At 41.3% G+C, this 19,202-nt stretch overlaps 1 protein-coding gene across 2 annotated transcripts in view; it reads right to left on the reverse strand.

Annotated features, from left to right (window-relative positions):
* Positions 1 to 2,617: 2,617 nt before the first annotated feature.
* The window catches only part of zc3h3 (zinc finger CCCH-type containing 3), a 77,162-nt gene continuing 60,577 nt past the window's right edge, over positions 2,618 to 19,202 (reverse strand). For both annotated transcript variants that reach the window (XM_026147021.2, XM_080291632.1), the window contains exons 9-12: positions 16,851 to 16,982; positions 9,301 to 9,464; positions 9,040 to 9,197; positions 2,618 to 2,865 (exon numbers count right to left, since the gene is read on the reverse strand). In XM_026147021.2, coding sequence (XP_026002806.1) covers positions 2,834 to 2,865; positions 9,040 to 9,197; positions 9,301 to 9,464; positions 16,851 to 16,982 — 486 coding nt within the window. In that variant the 3' untranslated portion in view covers positions 2,618 to 2,833. The remainder of the gene's footprint in view (positions 2,866 to 9,039; positions 9,198 to 9,300; positions 9,465 to 16,850; positions 16,983 to 19,202) is intronic.

Consider the following 19,202-nt stretch of genomic DNA (forward strand, 5'->3'; position numbering starts at 1 on the left):
TAAATTGCAGGTTTGCCTCATAAACCACAGGATAAGGTGCCACACTTGTCACACTCACACACAAAAAAATGTGTGTATTATAGATTCAATGCAACTGAGTGTTATTACAAAAATGGAGACGGCTGGAAGGTAAGTGCTGAAGGTTGTTTCAATGTCAGAGGGAACTATTAACACTTAAACATGAAAACACACGTGGACCTCGAGTTAATAATTTTTTGCCATATTTAGTAAACCTGACTAAATAGGTTTAGTCAGGTTTAATATAATTATTATACTTATATAATTATACTTTAGAGTGTGCCTAACTGTGTGTTAGGGGGCATCCTATACTACATTAGAGTAGTGCTTGTGTTACACAATGTCAGTGTTGAGGCTTCGGACTGTAGGTGGGGTGATTTCAACATTACAGGAATATTCTGAGTATGGTCAACATGGAGATTAACTGTGTTACCTTTTTAAAGTAACTGAGATGATGGTGTACCTTTAAAAACCAAATAAATACATACATAAAATAAAAATGGCAAGAGGAACATATGTGTAACAAAACAGAGGTGCAAGATAAGATACTGGACAAGTGTAATATCTTAGCTCTATACAGTGTGTGAGAGATTGTGTGTTGTACGGAGGGTGAACTAGAAGTTTGGGCCATATTGACATGATAGCATTACACAGTTCCTGCAGATTTGTTGGCTGCACATCTACGATGCTGACATAGTCCTGAGTCTTTCATCCAGTGTTTTAACATTTGTATCCTATTCATTTATTTATTTTTAATCTTTAGTTCTGGTTCCATTTGTATTCTGGCTGCTGTTTAAATTTTAAGTATTCATTTGTATTTACTTCTTTGAGTTTAATCCATCTTCTCTACTGTTCCATTGTATTTTCTTTTATGCATCTTTGCGTTTCCTTTTTAGTTGCTTACTGTTTTATTTTGAAAGGCATGCATCTTTGGTGCTTTGTAATTAGTTTTACTTCTTGTGTATATATTGTCCAAGTCTGCCCCTGTCCTTCTTTGCGTTGTCCACATTGCTGTGTGTCTCCCTTGCTCTGCTTTCCCTGAGTTTCCAATGCATTTTCTGGATGTTTGGACTCCTTGATGTGGTGCCCGGTTATCATCTGGATTTTGGACTTTGGGATTTTCTGGAGCAAGAAGCATTAAAGCTTGTTTGAAGTGTATTCCTGTCTCAAGAGTCCTGCATTAGGGTCCATAAAGCTTTTCCTCCACACAGTGTTTCATGACAGATGTGAAGCAGTAATACTGCAACAAGATGTTCTACTTTCTTCCCCTTTCTGATGCTTCATTTGAACTTAAACAGGTCCATTCCTACAAGCCTAAATGCACTGAGTCACAGCCATGTGATTGGCTGATTAGAGATGAGGTAGAATAGGTTTATCTAACAAAGTAGTCTATAAGAGTGTGCATGTATACTTCAGTCAAGACCACTGTAGTCAAAAGATCATTTGAAATGGAAACATTATATATTTGGCAGCTCAGCGCATACATTGAATTTAAATGTAGGAAAAGGAGCAGCGTGATCCCAGCACAGAACAGAGGAGCTGTCAGTGACATCAGATATGACATCTCTGTGGAGAGCATCCTCACACAGAACATGACATCGTGGTTTGGGAACAGCTGTGTTAAGGACCAAACAGCTCTTCAGAGAGTGATCCGTACAGCAGAACGCTGCTGCAGGATTGCTCTCCCCCCGCTTCAGGACACCTACACCAGGAGATGCCGGACTAGAGCAGCGCAGATACTGAAGGACTCGTCCCATCCTGGCACAAACTGTTCCAACTTCTGCAATCCGGTAGAAGGTCCCGCATCATGGAGCTCCCCCCCCCCATTACACACACACACACACGCCCTCTCACATCATCCATAACTGACTGAGATAGGACCCTCTTCTAGACACTAAACCCACTGGCACAATGTACATTTCAAATTCCTTTCATTTTAAATATGTTTATATTGTCTATTCTGTAAAATAGATTGTGAAATGTACAGAATTCACCTGCTTGCTGCATACATGCTACTACTGCACGTTTACCTAATGTATATATTATATATAATCCCCCCCTCTGCTTTTGCACAAGTCGAGGAGCGTGTCAGGTTACATTTCACTGTGTGTTTTACTTGTATAACTATGCATGGGACGAATAAAGAACCTTGAACCTTGATAAGTCAGGCACTACATGAAAGGAGGAGCTGGGGTGGAGATGAGCTGCAAAGTGTCTTGCAGATGTGCAGCCACTGTAGGAGCTGAGCATGACTTTATTTACTGTGTATGGATGCTCAGCCTCTTTGAGAAAGTGTCTTTTCTGCTTTATGTGTTAAAGCTGTAGTGGCTAGGAGCCAAACACAGGCGCACACAATGTGGCGAAGGTGTGCTTATGTTTCTCATCTCCAGAATTTAAACCGTTTTTGTTGCCACCACCTGCCAAGCTCCCACAAACCCTCTAGGGTCATTTCACAACACCACAACTCCAAATCAATTCAGTTTTATTTCTGTCTTGTCAATTCACAACAACAGTCATCCCAAAGTGCTTTAGATTGTAAGATAAAGATCCGGATTCAGATTAAAAAAATAACCAAAAAAAAAACAACTGACAACACACATTCAGAGTTAATACTTTATTTCTTTACAAAACTGGCATTGTAAACATCTAACTGATATGCAAAACATGTTCATAGACAAAAAGCATAAAACTTTCAGGCCCTGAGTGAACTCATTCAAGATGGATACATGTGCCAGGACAAGCCTGAGCTCAGAACTCACATAACACTAAACCTGATAAAATCCTTTCGTGTCCAGTCCCACTGGTTTCTGTGATCTTACAGACGAGGCTTGATCTGCAGTTTTTTCTCTGTGGAAGAAAAAAAAACACCCTGAAGATTAGGAGGAAAAAAAAAAAGAGTATTTGCAAAAATTAAATGACAAAAAGGTCCAGTTAGAAAATGACAAATTGTGTGTTTGCTCATGTGCAACTGACTCTGTTGAATCCTGCTCAAACATTGAGTGATGACATCTCAGTTGATGAGCAAATGAGGAAGAAGATAGAAACAGTACAACAGCGATGAATGAAGGTAGGTGGGAATGTGTGTGTGTGTGTAGCCTGGCAGTGATACATTGCATCTGAGCTAATTTATGCAAAGTGAAGAGGAACTTGTTTGGCTCAGTTCCACCTTTAATGAGGCTCTGGGCGGTGCAGTGTGTTAGTGAGAGACCAGTGTGTCATTAGTATTACTTAAGAGCACAAACCAACTGGACAGAGGGGGTGGACGGATGAGCCAGTGATGGTCTGTGTGTGTGTGTTTTCCTGGCACCCACAGGACAAAGCTCTAGTCTAAAATGTTCTTCATAGCGCAAAACAAAACAACACCTTTGATTTCTAGTTTCCAGGTGTTTCTGAGTCGCTTCAATCTACAATTCTACATGTTTCTTACAATGTGAGGGAACTCTGCAAGGAGAAACTTCCAGCTGATAACACTTCTTTCCATACTCACCGAAGTCCTTCGAAAATCATGTCTTGACAGCCATCTTAAAACATCTTACACCACCATTTTCATTCACCTAAACTAACTTTATTGTAACTAATCACCGAGAAATATAAACCGCTTGTATATGAAGGCAGTAATCAAAAAGTTTTCAAAAGTCCCTTTAAAAACAAAACCTTTACATAACTTATAATCTTCAGTTCAAAGTCAACTGCCTGAGAACTTTGTCGTTGTGACTTTACTTATTTTGAGATCTTAAAATTGCAGCCGTGCTGAAACCTGTCAGTGTCTACTGCAAGATTATTATTAAAAAATATTTGGACTGGGACTGTGTATTACTGGATACGGTGAGAGGTCAAGATGACCCAGGTCAGTCAAAGGTGCTGCTTGATTCCAAGTAAGATGAGGCTGGGGCCTTTCTGTGTGGCAACTGTACGTTATTTGAGGGGCTGTCACAGGGCAAGACGAAGGGTACACCTTGGACAGGTAATTCACACTCAAATCTGGGGTGAAATTAGAACTGCCAGGTAACCTAAGATGCATGTCCGTGGACTGTGGGAGAAAGAGTACACAGACATGTTAGTGTACTCTGACTTTGTTAGTCCAAGGTATACACCCTGCATCTTGCACTATGACAACCCCCTCCCCTCTGTAATCCTATATTATTAAAAAAAAATGGATGGATGGTTATGAGAAACAGACTCTCTCAGGTGAAAAACACCAGCTTTATGAATATGCAGCAGGAATAGGAACAAGCTGCTGTGAAAGTTACTGACATAAGTTGACATGTCATTAGAATCCCAAAAAGCAGGATTCTTCTCCTTTTATTGGCCCTTTAGTCAATGAAATGATGAACAGCTAATCAAAACTGGCAGCAAGAGCAGTCTGTGCCAAGGCTGAAAATGGTCTCCACATTATGCAGGAACTGGGTTGCTTGATTATATTTGATAAAAGGAGTATGCAGTACCTTTCTTAGGCTTTCTTGAATGACTTACTGATGGAAACATCATTTTGTCATCATACATTCAAAAAGTAAGAGTTAAAAAAATCAAGACATACATTTCTAAACATACTGGACTAAGTAAAGTCTTCATGTGGCACACAGACTTTACATATTTTTTCCACAGTGTGCTTAGCTAACTTTTTAGCAGTTTTCTCGCACCGTGAAAGTGACAAAAAAGTTTTTCATGCCTTCAGTGAGAATAGCTGAGTTAGAATTGCAGTGAGTGATATTAAGATTATATACAGTAGAAAAATGGTGGTTTTCTACTGTTTAGTAGAAAACTGCCTTATTGATATTAAGAGTCGTGACTGGTTCTGTATGACTTGAACTACTCTTTAGCATAATGACTTTATCAAGGAGAAAATGTCATTTTTAAATGGATACTTAGAGCAAGGAGACTATCCAACTGTCCAATTCTAATTTCAGTCATTTTTGCCGTCACTCTTAATTATCCATTGCCTTTTACTTGTTTAAATCATCAGACAAAATTAGTGAAATCATAACACAAACTGTGTGAAAAGATAGATTTGTGGAATGTGTGGTCAAACAGGTTGAACACAGATGTTAGATGCAAACAAATGCTGCACTGGAAGTGACAACCAGTTGGTGAGTATGTGTATGTTTAGCAGGCAGGGGCAGGTGGATGGGTGAAGCCTGGTGAAAGCAAGGGAGGGGGATGGGATGGCCTCTGTCCTAATCCACTATCTTTCAAGTCTGTCAACAGAGAGCTCAGCTGTGCCATCCAGCCATAAACTGAAATATTATTACCTCTGTCCTCTGAGCATTATTACTCCTCCACTGAGCGTCACCAGACACACTCTAAAGCTCACCTCCTGATCATTATTATCTGTCTACAGCTCAGACAGACCACCACTCCCCAGTCCCACGAATTAAGCAATGATGTATTCATGACAAAAAAGAACCTCCTACAAAGCATCTGTGGACAATACACCTCTGTGTCAGCACTTTTACACCAAATGAATCGCAGTTAGTCCTCTTAAGGAATATTCTATGACAGCTTACCTTTTGCCATGACTGCTAATTTAAACATTCTACCACATTTGGAGATATGAAGTAACAATGACTCTCAGAATCTATGGTTGTAAAAAAATCTACCAGATTATCTACAAGTGGAAAAACGTTGATCCCCACAACATTGAATGAAACATTATTGTGTGCACATCACTGTAGCAGAACATGACTGGACAACTATTAATAAAAGACAATTCAGGACACCAGTGTGTAGAAGCTTTGAGTTCAGATAGTTCATAAAGATGGGATCAGAAGTATTTGGACGATGGCACATTTTGCAGTTTTGCCTCTGTACACCACCTTGCTTTTCAAACGATATGTGATTGAACTTTGTTTGCCTGCGGGACTCCAGAAGCAACTAATAGGTACTGGTAGGATAAGGGGGCCGCTGCTCTGGAAGTACCTTAAGCAAAAACTTCAATGGAACAAGGCTTTCGATTGACCTCAAAGTGATTCTGGCAAACTGTCAGACGAGTCAGGAGTGAAAAGCAGCACTCTAATCACACTGTATACAGTGGAGTTGGGATGCTGCTGACTTCAACTGAAGGTATATGAGATTCGCCCTCAATTCCCTAAGACTCTGGATGTTGTGAGGCTGTCTTGTATGACATGTCTCTGCAATGTTGCATACAAATCTAGGGAGGTGCCTCTAGATTAGCAGATTTGAATGATGGCTTCCCTGTTCAACAGGACAGTCCATCCTTTAGTTGAACCTCAGATTTAGGAGGAACAATAAGGGGTTTTTGGACATTGGACAAGCTCTTTATCCTTTTGAGGAGACTTTGCACAGTCTACATATATCTTACTGACTTGGACATCGCAGTATCCGGTGGAGGCACTTCGGCAGTATGGTGTATCTGGCTTGCTATAAAGCACCATTTGGCCCCTGTACAGCCGCAGTGAGTCGGACTCCTTGCCAGTGGGTTTTGGACTCCATTAAGGCTGCCCCTTTTCATTGAATCTGTTCAGAATTTTTAACTGGCAGAATATCTAGGAATAGCAGGGCTCTAGAGTGCGACCAATTTGATCGCAAATTCAACCAAATTTTTCAATGGTGCGACTAACAAAAATTCTAGGTTGCACCGGTGCAACCAACAGCTGTTCGAGTCTCCGTGTGGTCAACAACATACACACATTATGCCTCTATCGTGGTCTAAACCAATCAGAGATAGTCAGCGGCGGGACCTCTCTGATTGGCCGTGGTCCAGATATTTCTGTAGTCCTTTGTGTGTACGTTCAAAAGTGCAGGTGGATAGAGGGAGGTGAGTAGCTTGAATAAAGCGATATCAATTCATTAAATCCTGAATCGACTTTTATTAATGTATTTTGCCAGAAACGCTCACAAAACTATTTCAACAACCACCAAATAGCAAATGAGAACAGGTAAGCAGATTCTGCACAAAGACGTAAACACAGAGCGCGGACCCGACGCATCAGAATCAGCTTTCTCTTTCTCGGTTTTCTCACCCGATGGCACGTACGTGTACACACCCTTGGGGCTGGAAGCCGACAGCTCACTGATTCTGATGTGTCGGCGTGTCCGCGCTTTGCGTTTACATCTTTTTTGCGCTAGATTCTGAGCTGCAGGTTTTGTCTCTCTCCAACCAAAATTCACTGAACCAGCAGCAAAAGAAGATCCGAACTGTGCTTCACATTTGATAAATGTCGTCATTAATTCCCTCTGACTTCTGCTGTTTTGCTTCCACCATGAAGCAAAACAGCATTATTCATTCGCTTATTACACACCAGTCTACCGTTGTTTACAGCGCTGTCGGCCGCCGTCTATATATATATTTTTAGAACTCAAATAACCTCGTGCAAGAGAGCCTAATTTCTGCTGTTCAATACTGAAGAAATGTATACTTTTTAAAATTATGTAAAATTGCAGAATATTTTTAAGGTTATCTGCTATAAAAAGCCAGGCCAGGAAAATCTGATTCATGTTTTTCTGTTTTATCCTCAGTTACTTTGACACAAAGGCATCTGCTGTGATGCTCACACCTCTGATGAAGTCTCACAGTGTCAGTACTGATAGATGATCAGAAATATAATACTTATGACTGTCTGAGGCAAAATTGAATCGAATCACCAAACAGGTCGTAACAGGAGGCTGATGTGATGATTAAGTTTAACATTGCCTACAATATCGTCAAAGAATGCCAAAACACTTTAAGCACAAGCACTTTTTCAGTAACTTATCTTTCTTGTAGAACTGTGCTCCAAATAAAGAACTTTGTGTTGGCAAGATTGTTAGTTAATCCTTTACAAATCAATATTGTCTGTATGGACAGCAGTTTCCCCCCTTAAAAAGTGCACATGTAAAACTGTGGTGTTAAGTGATGCGGGTTAAAAATTTGGATGCGCCTAACTTTTGTACTGGTGCGCCAGTGCAAACGTGGCAAAAGGTTAGTCTAGAGCCCTGCATAGGCAGGTGGTAGACTTTATCTCTGATGGCCTTTGCTTTTTATAGTTGATATGGTTCTTTGTAACCCAAATAATTTTCTTAGGGATTAATAAAATATGCTGATTCTGATTAGCTTCATGAGGTGGTGACCTCCAGCTTGCACTGCAGCAGTTTAATGCTAAGTGAGGGGAAAGACAATAAGCACCTCCATAAATTCCAGATATTTAATCTGCTCAGTTTGCCACGAGATAATGACAGAATAGGACTCCATGAAACTGTTTGTCCATCAGTTATTCAGTTACAATTGAACCTCTGGAACTAGGGACTGCAATTCAACTGCATCTTAATTATTTGACGAAAAACAATCAAGGTGGTATACAGAGACAAAATTCCAAAAACTGCGTCCAACTGTCTAAAAAAAAAAAAAGACTTAAGTGCTTACTGAGACCTATGCACCTTTACTCATTAATTTATAGTGCAAAATCTTTGCTACTGTATAAAAAGCAAATAAGCAAAAATAATGCAGCAATGACTGCATTATTAGAGCCAGAAGGTTATTCTTGTCCCTTCTGGCTTCTCAATAATCATCAGTCAGACTGTATGTGTTTCTCTACTAAACCTCTTAATGTTTGAATTCAGGTGTTCATTGAATTGAGTCCCATTGCCACAGGTGTATAAAATCAAGCACCTAGCCACGCAGTCTGCCCTTACAAACATTTGTGAAAGAACAGGTTGTTCTGATACTGTAATAGGATGCCACCATTGCAACAAGTCAGGTCATGACATGTCTTCTCTCCAAGATATCTCACGATCAGCTGTAAGCAGTTTAATTGTGAAGTGTTAATGAACCACAGGAAGTCTAACACTACGTAAAGTTACAGAGCGGGGTTTCAGAGTGCTGAGTTGTAAAAGTCACTGACTCTCTGCTGATTTAATAACTACAAACGACAAAAACTGAACTGAGGGATTCGTGACATCTGTTTCTTTGGCTGAGCAGCTCCTGTAGTTGTAATATGAAGGTGACCTGGTATTTTTTGTCCATACAGTGCACTATGTTAACTTATGTGACCATTGCTCTCTGGGTTTTGTTGTTGATGCTTATACCTTTGACTTGCACTGCATCAGTAGGAAGCGTGTCTGGTGCATCTGCCTCCTCTGGAGAGCTGGAGAGGGAGATAAATGAGGGCAGCACCAACGAACCTGTGGAGGGCATCCCCAGTGATGCTTGAGAATCCTGTGGCATCACAACAGACAGATGGGGTCTGACAGAAGGGGGGAAAAAAGCCAACAAAACAAAACATAACATAATTAGTCACATGACCAAAGTTTTACAAGTCATGATAAAGATCGATTTAAATTTTAGACCTCTTCAGAGGATCCTTGGTGCGTGCTTTCTTAGCTGGAGGGGTCACACTGTTGCTGGCGCGGCGTTTGACTCGTTGGCGGTGCTGCAACTTACAGCGTGAGCCATGTGGGCAGGAGCCCGTCTTAGAGAAGTCTGGACACACTAGAGTGTGTTTCTTCTTACACTGGTGATAATAAAACACACACACAATCAGGTTTGTAGTTTCACTGCAGACATGAAGAAAGTGACAACTTGTGTCATCACAAATATGGTCAATATGAGTGGATTAATGTCTAACATCTATAAAACATGTGACCTAGTGTACCTTTATTTGTTTAAGTCTGTCTGTCCACATAAGAGACATGTTAAATATTCATATTACGCTGACTACTGTCATGCTTGTCACTACAGTCATCAATCTTGAGATTGTACTGCATAATGCAACCACTTATTTAAGGGGGTGTTTTTGTTTTGAGTTTGTCTGGGATGGGCCACACGTTCTAACTCCTCAGGTTCAAGTCTCTTAGAGAAACACTCTACACCCAAAACATCTCAAATCCAGGAACCACACACACCACGCAGTCCTCCCAGAGATCTGCTCCTATGTTACTGGTGCCAGAAACCACAGGACCCCTCAAAGATTTCAGGGGTCAATGCCCAACAAGTCAGTTTGCAGCATGCGAGGGACTTGCACAATTTCAGGCAGGTGGCATAAATAAAGGGGCAGACTGGTATAGTTTAAGTATCAAAGACTTTCACTTATTGGAGGATGGTAATGAATTTCTGACCATAGTTTATTTTTCTTCCTGATGTGATACAAAATTTTACTAATCTAGAACATTATGAAACTCGGTTTTGGCAGCTTGGAATATTAAACAACACTGTTCTGTATGTGTAGTGGTATTGAAGTTACTATCAGCACCAGTATAAAAACACAGTAAGAGATGACACTTTATTTGAGATGTAATTAAAGACTGCTTCATGAAGACCTGCACAGCATTTTAGTCATTTTAATGGCTCAATCTTAAGATCTGAAAGGAAACCGTAAAAGACAGAAATCCATTTCTGAGTAGTCAGCTGATTTCACATATACTGAACAGGCCTATGACAGGATTTTAAGTGGTAAAAGTGAGGCCCACCTCCTGATTAGGTGCTTTATATGACCCTCCTTTGTAAGTTACCTCTTTTAAAGAGACTATGTCTGTGCCACCCGTCTCTTTTTACATGCAAGCTGAGAAAGTGGGTCATTCTGGGGAGTAGTGTGCAAGAGAGAGCGATGCATGTTTGCAAGTGAGTGTGTATGACAGTGTAATACGGGTGTAAATTGGTAGCTTCATTCTCCACGAGATCCGATCCCTCCCACCTGTCAGAAAAGCTAATTATATTCACTCTGGGGTACAGGCTGCAGGGAGCGCGCGCATGTGTGTTTGTGCGCATCTGTGGAGGGATGACGAGTGCAGGACTGGGAAGCACACCAGAAATAGCGTGTACCAAGGGTTGGTGTGTCTGTGTGTGTGTAGGGGTGAGGGATCTCAGGATCGATTTTCCAAGAACACTGTGGACTCTTGGTCAACTCTCTCTGGAGCCCAGTGGCCCTGACTTGCTGCCATCAGAGCTCCTCTCACCATCCTCACACTGATGTTCCTGCACCCCTTGGTGCCAGGACGGCCCAGGATCAGCTTGCTGTCAAATGTTTCCCTGGATCAACTTATAGGGCTGCGGTTTTGTCACACTTCTCTAAACTAATCAGGTCCTCTACTGGGGCCCATAATGACGATTCCCATTTGGTGCATGACGCCACCATGAAACCTAACAGGTCTCCTGTTATGATGTACCACAAGGCATCATTTTAATAGATTCAGCTCATTTTTACTGGTACTGAAACAATTCTGCAATCATAAAGAGATTCAAGTTATACTACTATAAAATACAAATCACTAGATTTTCAGACTTTGACAGATTTTGTTTTGCATTTTCACTTGACGTACATTACCAAAATGGACAGAAACACTGGCAAGTCTTCACAAGCCTTGCAAAACCACAAACTTCTCTTACACTTCCACAGCTTTGTTTGTAGCGATGCTGTGCATTAAGCTGAGCATGCACCGAGCAGGTAAACTGCCTGACTAATCACAGACTTGCTTTAATGCTCTCCAAATTTAACAAGTCTCTGCTTTATAAAAACTTAAAGCAGATGGTAGCTGCAAAAAGCACATTGTTATGCACTTTTTTAAGCATACTATTTGTGTTTTTAAAAGACTTTATTAGTCCCAAAACAAATATAATTGTCACTATTTGGCAAACAGTTGGTTTATAAGAGACAAAAGTTACCTAACACAAATAAAGGTCATGTTTTCAGTTCAACATTGATATTGGATGACTCTTGTGACATCAAATTTGAGCAAATATTTTTCAGAAAGTTTGGTAGCGGATAAAGTGCTCAGTGCTGTTCTAACACTATTTAAAATGTAAATAAAAACAAAATGAAATGATTTGCATTTACAGAAAGAACAAATCTAATGTCTAATGTCAAAACTATAAATTGTATTTAAAAAAAAAAAAAAAATCAATGCGCTCCATTTGTTTTAGATGCCAAAAAGAGGTTTGAAAAAAAAGTTGAAACATGGACATATTTACTACTGCGCTGCATCTCCTCTTTTAAAGACTACAGTGTCTCAACATTTCAGAGCTTGCTTCATGATGTTTTTAATTTGGCAAGTTACTAAATGTTTTCAAGGCACTAATCTGAATTACATTTGATATTTTCCTTTTAATAATTACACAGGGTGGCACAGCGGCTAGCACTGTTGCCTTACAATCAAAGGGTCCTGGGCAGGACAAGGGTCTCCCTGTGCCAGCGTGGATTCTCTCCAAGTACTCCGGTTTCCTCCAATAGTCTGAAGACATGCATGTTAGGTTGAATGGTGATTCTAAATTGGCTCTAGGTGTGAGTGTGAATGCTTGTCTGTCTCAATACTCTAGGCCTGCCACAGACTAGTGACCTCTCAAGGATGTACCCTGCTTCTTGCCCTGTAACAGCTGGGATGGCTCCAGCACCACTGCGACTGCAGTGAATAAGAGGGAGAAAATAGACGGATGGACAGAAAATAATTATACAATAACCAGTTGTGCAAAGGGATAACTGGTTTTCTTTAGTTTTCCCTTTGCTCGCATGTTTTTTTTAAAAATGTGTTGCTGGTCTCATATTTGAAATATATTATTTTTTCAAAAATAATTCAATTTTTTATCAAATTGATGTATTGTTTTTTTCATCAGTTAGAATGAAAAACAGGACTTTAATGATTTTTGGATTATAGCATTGTGTTGTGTTTTACATTTTACATTGCCTTCTAACTTTCTTTCATATTGCTTATATAAAACAATTTGGAAGAAAGCTAGGATCAGTCCTGACAACTGACAGACAGCTATGCAGAGACGGGAAACTCTGCACACTCTGCACATCTAAATACACAATGTATGTAATAAAAGGATCATGTCTCTGTCACATACATCAACTTCTCCCAGCATGTGCTCGCAACCCTATTATCAAAGTTCTTAAAACTGCCACGTATCTATCAATTAAGAAAGAGGACAGAGTCCTCAGGACTAGGCTGTGTTAAAACTGAAGAGTTAAAACAGGGAGGTAGTTGTATTGAAACAAAGTGTCAGAGAAATGGACTGTAAAAGCTCACTCGTCTTTCCTGAAGCTCCATACATCCTCATTTTCATAAAAAGACAGAAAGAGCGAGAAAGAAAGAGAGAGAGAGAGTAAGAGACGAAATGGGAGAAAAGAGCTAAAGTGGACAGAACATCTTTATCCCACACCAAGTTAACAATTTTCCACTTGATTTAAGGAATGCTGGGATGTCTCTGGGGCCTATTAGAGAGCTCTCTGCTGGGCCAAAACCAGGAAGAGTCAGCACATTTACCAAGAGACTGAAAGAAGGCGCAAAAGAAGCAAGAAAGAGAAGAAGGGAGGGAGGGTGGGAGATGGAAAAGACAGTAAAATGAAAAAAGAGGATATCATATGCATTTACAACTTGGGCATTAAGCCAACAATCGTTGAGAGCAACTTACAGTGAATGGAAGAGAACAATAATTGAGCACAGGTTGACATATTACTAAGATTACAAACTGAAAAAGGGAGAAAAAGGAGGAATTTACCATGTCGCTACACTTCAGGCTGTGATCAGATCGACATTACTATCCTCCTCATTTATTTCAATAATGCAGTGCGAGTGCCGATGCAGAATTCTTAGGTTTACGAACGAGCAAAGCGCTCCTGTTGCATCGAATTTTAGCAAAAAAAAGGGAACCTGGCTTCACTTGTTGGGCACAATTCTAAGATCTTTTTGCCTGTGATTAGTTTATCGTTTATGTACAGCAAACATTCTTGATGCTCACTAATTTACAAAATGATCATTTAGATAGGAGGAAATAAAAGCTGCTCCGACATCTTTAGGAATATCTGGTCACTTGGTGTCAGGATTTGGCAAGGATGTGAAATTCAAGCGAGTCCTCCAAGACCAGAACTTATCTCCGTATAAAATATATAAACAGCACAACTGCATCAAGACAAACCTTTGAGTTTTTACTAACGAAAAACAAAAATCAGGATATCACAGTACAAGAAAAAATGGGTTGTTAAAGTTTGGAGCGTGGCCCAACTTCAAAGACCAACACAACATCGCCACTAGAAGCCCAAGACAGACAACGCACAGTGAGAGAGGCTGTGCTCTCTAAAGCAGCTGCATAGGGCCCAAATACACACACTAAACCAACTTTCTCTCAGGCCGTGCATCAAGGAGCTCAAACCGAAGTGTTGACCCTGGATATACCTCTACACAGCAAAATCTCCAGTGTTAAATTAACACTAGAGAGTGTCTATATGGGTCCACTCCTCTGAGTGTTAAATACAACACTGTTGAGTGTTAAATTAACACTGTTGACAGTGTTATATGTTTAAAAGTAACCTAGTCAGTTTTGAAGATTAACAATGGCTAACCCTGAGCAGTGCTGATTTTCTAACACTGGAATATTTCTAACATTTTGAGTTATTGAGTTATTAAGATGGACTCAGTCAGGTTCTGTGTAGCAGATTAGTAACAAACCATATGAAGTCTTGCAGCAAACTACAAAAGAAAACTGAACCTCGAGCAGTTTTTGAGCAAAGTCTGTTTTCCAGTAGCCAAATAATGTTAGAGATTAGTATTTTCACTGGGCTCTGTCCTGGCCCATACCCAGGTGTGCTGACACACAGCAAACTTCAAGATGTTTTATCATTGAACAGAGGAACTCTGTATCAACAATCTCACCCTGAATGATGAATTCAGAGAGGACAGACAGAACATGATCCTGACTGGTAACCAAAGTCAAATCAGTTATGTTTGTTCATCTTTATGGGCTTGTTCCCTTAACTTTTTCATCATTTTCTACATTTTATATCTACTTTTTCTCTGTTTTCCTCTTTATTTCCTATATTTATTTTTATTTTCACTTGAACAGACAAGGAAAGACTGAAGGTGAGAGCAAACCAATAGCGTATATACAGTTTTTCCCCCGCTGGTGGGAAGAAGGTGCATATAAAAAGGCTCAATTCGCTTTCGTTATCATGAGGCCAAACAGCAGCTCAGACAGCTCTCTGCTGCACACTGGCTCAGATGCTGTTTCAACCACCTGAAGCAGAGAAGAGCCTATGAAAGCCAACTATTTAGCCAATCTTCCAAAAACTATGGATGACTGGCCACGGCCAACAATCACAGGTGACTGTGAGTTTCATGTGTTAAGAAACCTGGAAGAAGATAGACCTCATGAAGGAGCTACAGCCAACTAAAAATTAAATTCGGGGAGTAAGATGCAGTGGAGAAATTTAGGAAAGCAGAGAAAGAGCTGCAAAGGGGGTGCACATGAGACAACACTGGGATGATACAGGATGGTAGTGGGTCTACGAGGAGAAGGATGAGGAAGGGGGAGGAGGATGGAGGACAGGAGCAGACTTAACCCCTGAGATGCTGAAGTGTCTGCCTGCCTGGCCCATAGTGCCATCCTCAGCAGTTTTCCCATCTATAATTACTGCCTGCTATCCATCATAGAGCCGCCAGAGCATCGCAGCGCACCGCTCTATAAACACACACACACGCACTCAGGCACAAACACACACAGGGGAAAATCACAGACCTAAGCACTTCAGCTAATAGAATAAATATTAATATCCCTTTTGTTTTCTATATCCTCATTTCCCCATGCAATATTTAAATGAGGTCTGACAGTGTGAAAAAGCATCTGTTTCACACTCAAAAATAAGCACAACGAAGAGAAGGGAGCCAGAGATGGATGCAAAAACACAAGGGTGGGGTGGGAGGTGGTGGGGTGGGGGCAGGAGTGGAGGGTGTGTTTGAGGTTGACACGCGGGCAGCAAGTGCGTGTGGTGACTTAAGGATCGTGAGTTCAGTGGAAGTGGTTTTCTTACCCATCAGACCCTCAATGTGTCACTCAGACACTACAGTTATGCCATTATGGACCACCACCCCCTGCAGCTGTTCCTGCTTGTGTGTCAGTGTGTACATGTGCGTTTCTGTGTGTGTGTTCGGGGGTGGGGGTGGAACCACTTGTTTACCTAAGCCTTAAGTTCAGGGAAACTTTATACATGTTATATAATCCGTATGCTCAAATTGAGGAGCACAGCTTAAAGAAAGAACTCTGAAATCAGATCACAGCGTCAGTGCAGGACTGAAACCAAATTTAGAGCCAAACTCACACGTTTAACCGTGATCCACGTTAAACCTGTGAGTTTCAACTGATCATTGCACGTGTCTCTAATCTCACCTGCACTGATAACCGGCCAAAAGGTGTCCCTACAACATCCAGCTCAACCAATGAAGAGAGAGAAAGTACAAAAGTGACAGGAAATAATCCCCAAGCACCGGACATTCATGGATGTTGTTTTCCTAGCTAAATCTGGTCAGGCAGTCATGGCTTTAAAACAGACGTCACCTTCACATCTAAATTTGAGAAGTTAACTCAGCATGAATCCATGCTTACCCACTGAGCAAATTCTATCAGTGTAGTCTGAATGCAAAAAGCAGAATGATGGCAGTAACGCCAAATCCAGACTCAATTCTGATTACTTAATTCAAAAATTAGCTTAAACAGAAAAGAGAAACAGCCAAGTTCACCATGAAGAGAGTGACACATTAACAAAAAACATCAGAGATCCCAAAAGCATACATGGTGGCTGGAGTGAGGAGTTTTTAAACACTCATTTTCACTCCGAAAGAAGCTTTTTGTCTATTTTGACTTCTGTCATTTCGACTGCAGGGACTAATGAACAGCACAAGTGCAAATTATGTTGTTTTACACATTTGTGATGCTGCTCCATGTGCAGTGTGCAGCAGAGACCTACACCATGTGGACATGGGTTTAAAAAGCTCTGTGTAAAATCTATAGATTACCAACACACCATCATGATAGAACCTGCTGCGATCATAAACAAACTGTGGCATAGAGTCTGTAAAATCTAATGCCCTTTAACAAATTAAAAATGTTTTTGTGCATTTGTTTGAGTTTTTACCTTCTCTCCCTCAGGACAGTAACCTTTTACAAAGTCTTGGCACACTTCAGCTTTGCGGGACACGTAGACATGACTGTAGGGACAGTCACTGTTGTTACAGATGCCCTTCAGGAAGTAGGAACACACCGGCATCTGGGAAGAGACAGACATGTGCGTGTATACCATGTGAACCTGACAAATGTTCACAGTGCTTAGTACATACAAGCAGAAAGTAAAGTGTGGAGGATGGTTTATGAATTAGAGAACCCAATGACAATACATAATTTCACAGCAGTGTTTTATGTAAAACCATCATCACAGAGAGGAAGATTGCAGGGGTGATGAGGTGACATGAGATTATACAACTTTATAAACAGACATGCAGTTCTAAAAACCACCACTAGACGTGTCCCGTGTGCCAAGTGATCTGTCACACCGAGCAGCTAAATGACCTTAATTGCAGTTGACAGCAGCGGAGCAAGAGTGAATGTGTGTCTTGACAGCATGTGTGCAGAGAGATCGACTGATTTGGGTGCAGGGGTGAGCCTGGTGGTGACCGGTCTAAATATACCTCTGAGGGGGATTCAGTGAAGAAAGATGAGAGAGGAGGCGGATTGTGAGAGGGACTCCACCTCGTTGAGATAGGATCAGTTCTACCTAATTAACTGCTACAGAAATATTTATCCAGGCTGAAGCTCGTCCAGCTCTCATGATTTGTTTATGTGAACTGGATGTGTGCGCAGACTGAGCCAAGGGTGGAGAGCAAGTGGTGAGCGAGATGGTTGTTGGGGGGCCATGCCAGGTGGAGTTGGTTCAGGGGTATTTGGTTTCGAAGTATTTGTGGTAATGGGGAGACTGGACGGTGGGGTGCAGGAATTGGGATTCTACACTAGTGCCTGGATCAAGTTCGGAGGGGTGCTAGCTGCATAAGCCTGCACCCCCTTTCTGTCCACATACAGTCCTGCTTAAGGAAACTGCATGAAATCAGAGCGGGTGTATCCCATGAAGGGAGGGGCCAAAGGCTTGGGGTGGGGGTCTGGGTGTGGGGGAAACTGGCATTACAAATAGACAGCTGGGCTCTCAGCACTTACAGGCAGCGGTGTGACAACACACATGTGCGCAGAGCTTTGTGTGTGTGAAGGGTGAGGCAGCAGAGCACCTGTTGGAGGGCTACTTGTCTCAAAGAGAGAGGAAAAAAAGCTTTCCCTTTTTTAGTTTCAACACTTTCCCTGTTTGGTGTTGGTGAACAAATAAAATGTATCTATTTTTCTTTTAAAACGGCTACAAGAACATTCATATATGGCCTGCATTTGTATAGCACTTTTCTAGTCCGTAAGGGCCCCAAAGCGCTTCACACTACATTCAGTCATTCACCCATTCACACACACATTCACACACTGGCGATGGCAAGCTACATTGTAGCCACAGCTGCCCTGGGGCGCACTGACAGAGGCGAGGCTGCCGGACACTGGCGCCACCGGGCCCTCTGACCACCACCAGTAGGCAAACATGGGGTTAGTATCTTGCCCAAGGATATTTGGGCCTCCTGTCAATAGCCAGGAGGCAGCCTGGGATCGAACCACCGACCTTCTGATTAGTGGCTGACCTGCTCTGCCACCTGAGCTACAGCCACCCGATATACTGCACATCTTTGCCATGGTGACAATATCCTCCAAACGACAGATGAATTGTGTTTGTGGATACAGATTGGTGTGTAATATTTTCAAGAGAAAATCAAGATAATGTCTCCAATATTTTTTTTTCCCACAATTTGAGATGTACTGAAGATATGATGCAAAACCTTTATCTGTTCACAGTAGTTAGTAGATAAAGTTGCTGTTTTTCCTCCTAAAAGATCAGATAAAAAAAAAAAAAAAAAAGAGCACCAGATTTGGCCAAACTCAACCTGTGGAAAAAAATTATTTTAGATGCATTTATCACTTTAATCAGTCTAGCTAATACCCATCAAACCACTCACATGACCCCCCTGCAGGGTAGTTCCGTTTTTCTCCTGTTACAAACTGCAATTCACTCTCACATTAGAGAAAACCAATAATCCAACTAAAACCATGACAGCCCCTCACAGATTTCCAAGATAGGAGCTGGTTTGCAGATGGAACAGTTGAACAGGTTGTACATCTAACATTTAAGCTGCTTGTTTAGTCATGACCCCCCACCCCTACTCCGCCCCACAATCAGGTCAGGTTTTCCTCACTCCTGTCAGTGCCATGGAAACAGGAGGCATGCCAAGAGTGTAAATACGATCCATGATGACTGTAACCAAAAATGTGTCATCGTATAGTTTCACACTGTACCCAACCCTTTGCAGTGAAATGCTATAAATTATGTTGTCCAGTATGAGTGAGCGTGTGT

Source organism: Astatotilapia calliptera, chromosome 17 (genome assembly GCF_964374335.1).
Source record: "Astatotilapia calliptera chromosome 17, fAstCal68.1, whole genome shotgun sequence".
Classification (NCBI taxonomy): Eukaryota; Metazoa; Chordata; class Actinopteri; order Cichliformes; family Cichlidae; genus Astatotilapia; species Astatotilapia calliptera.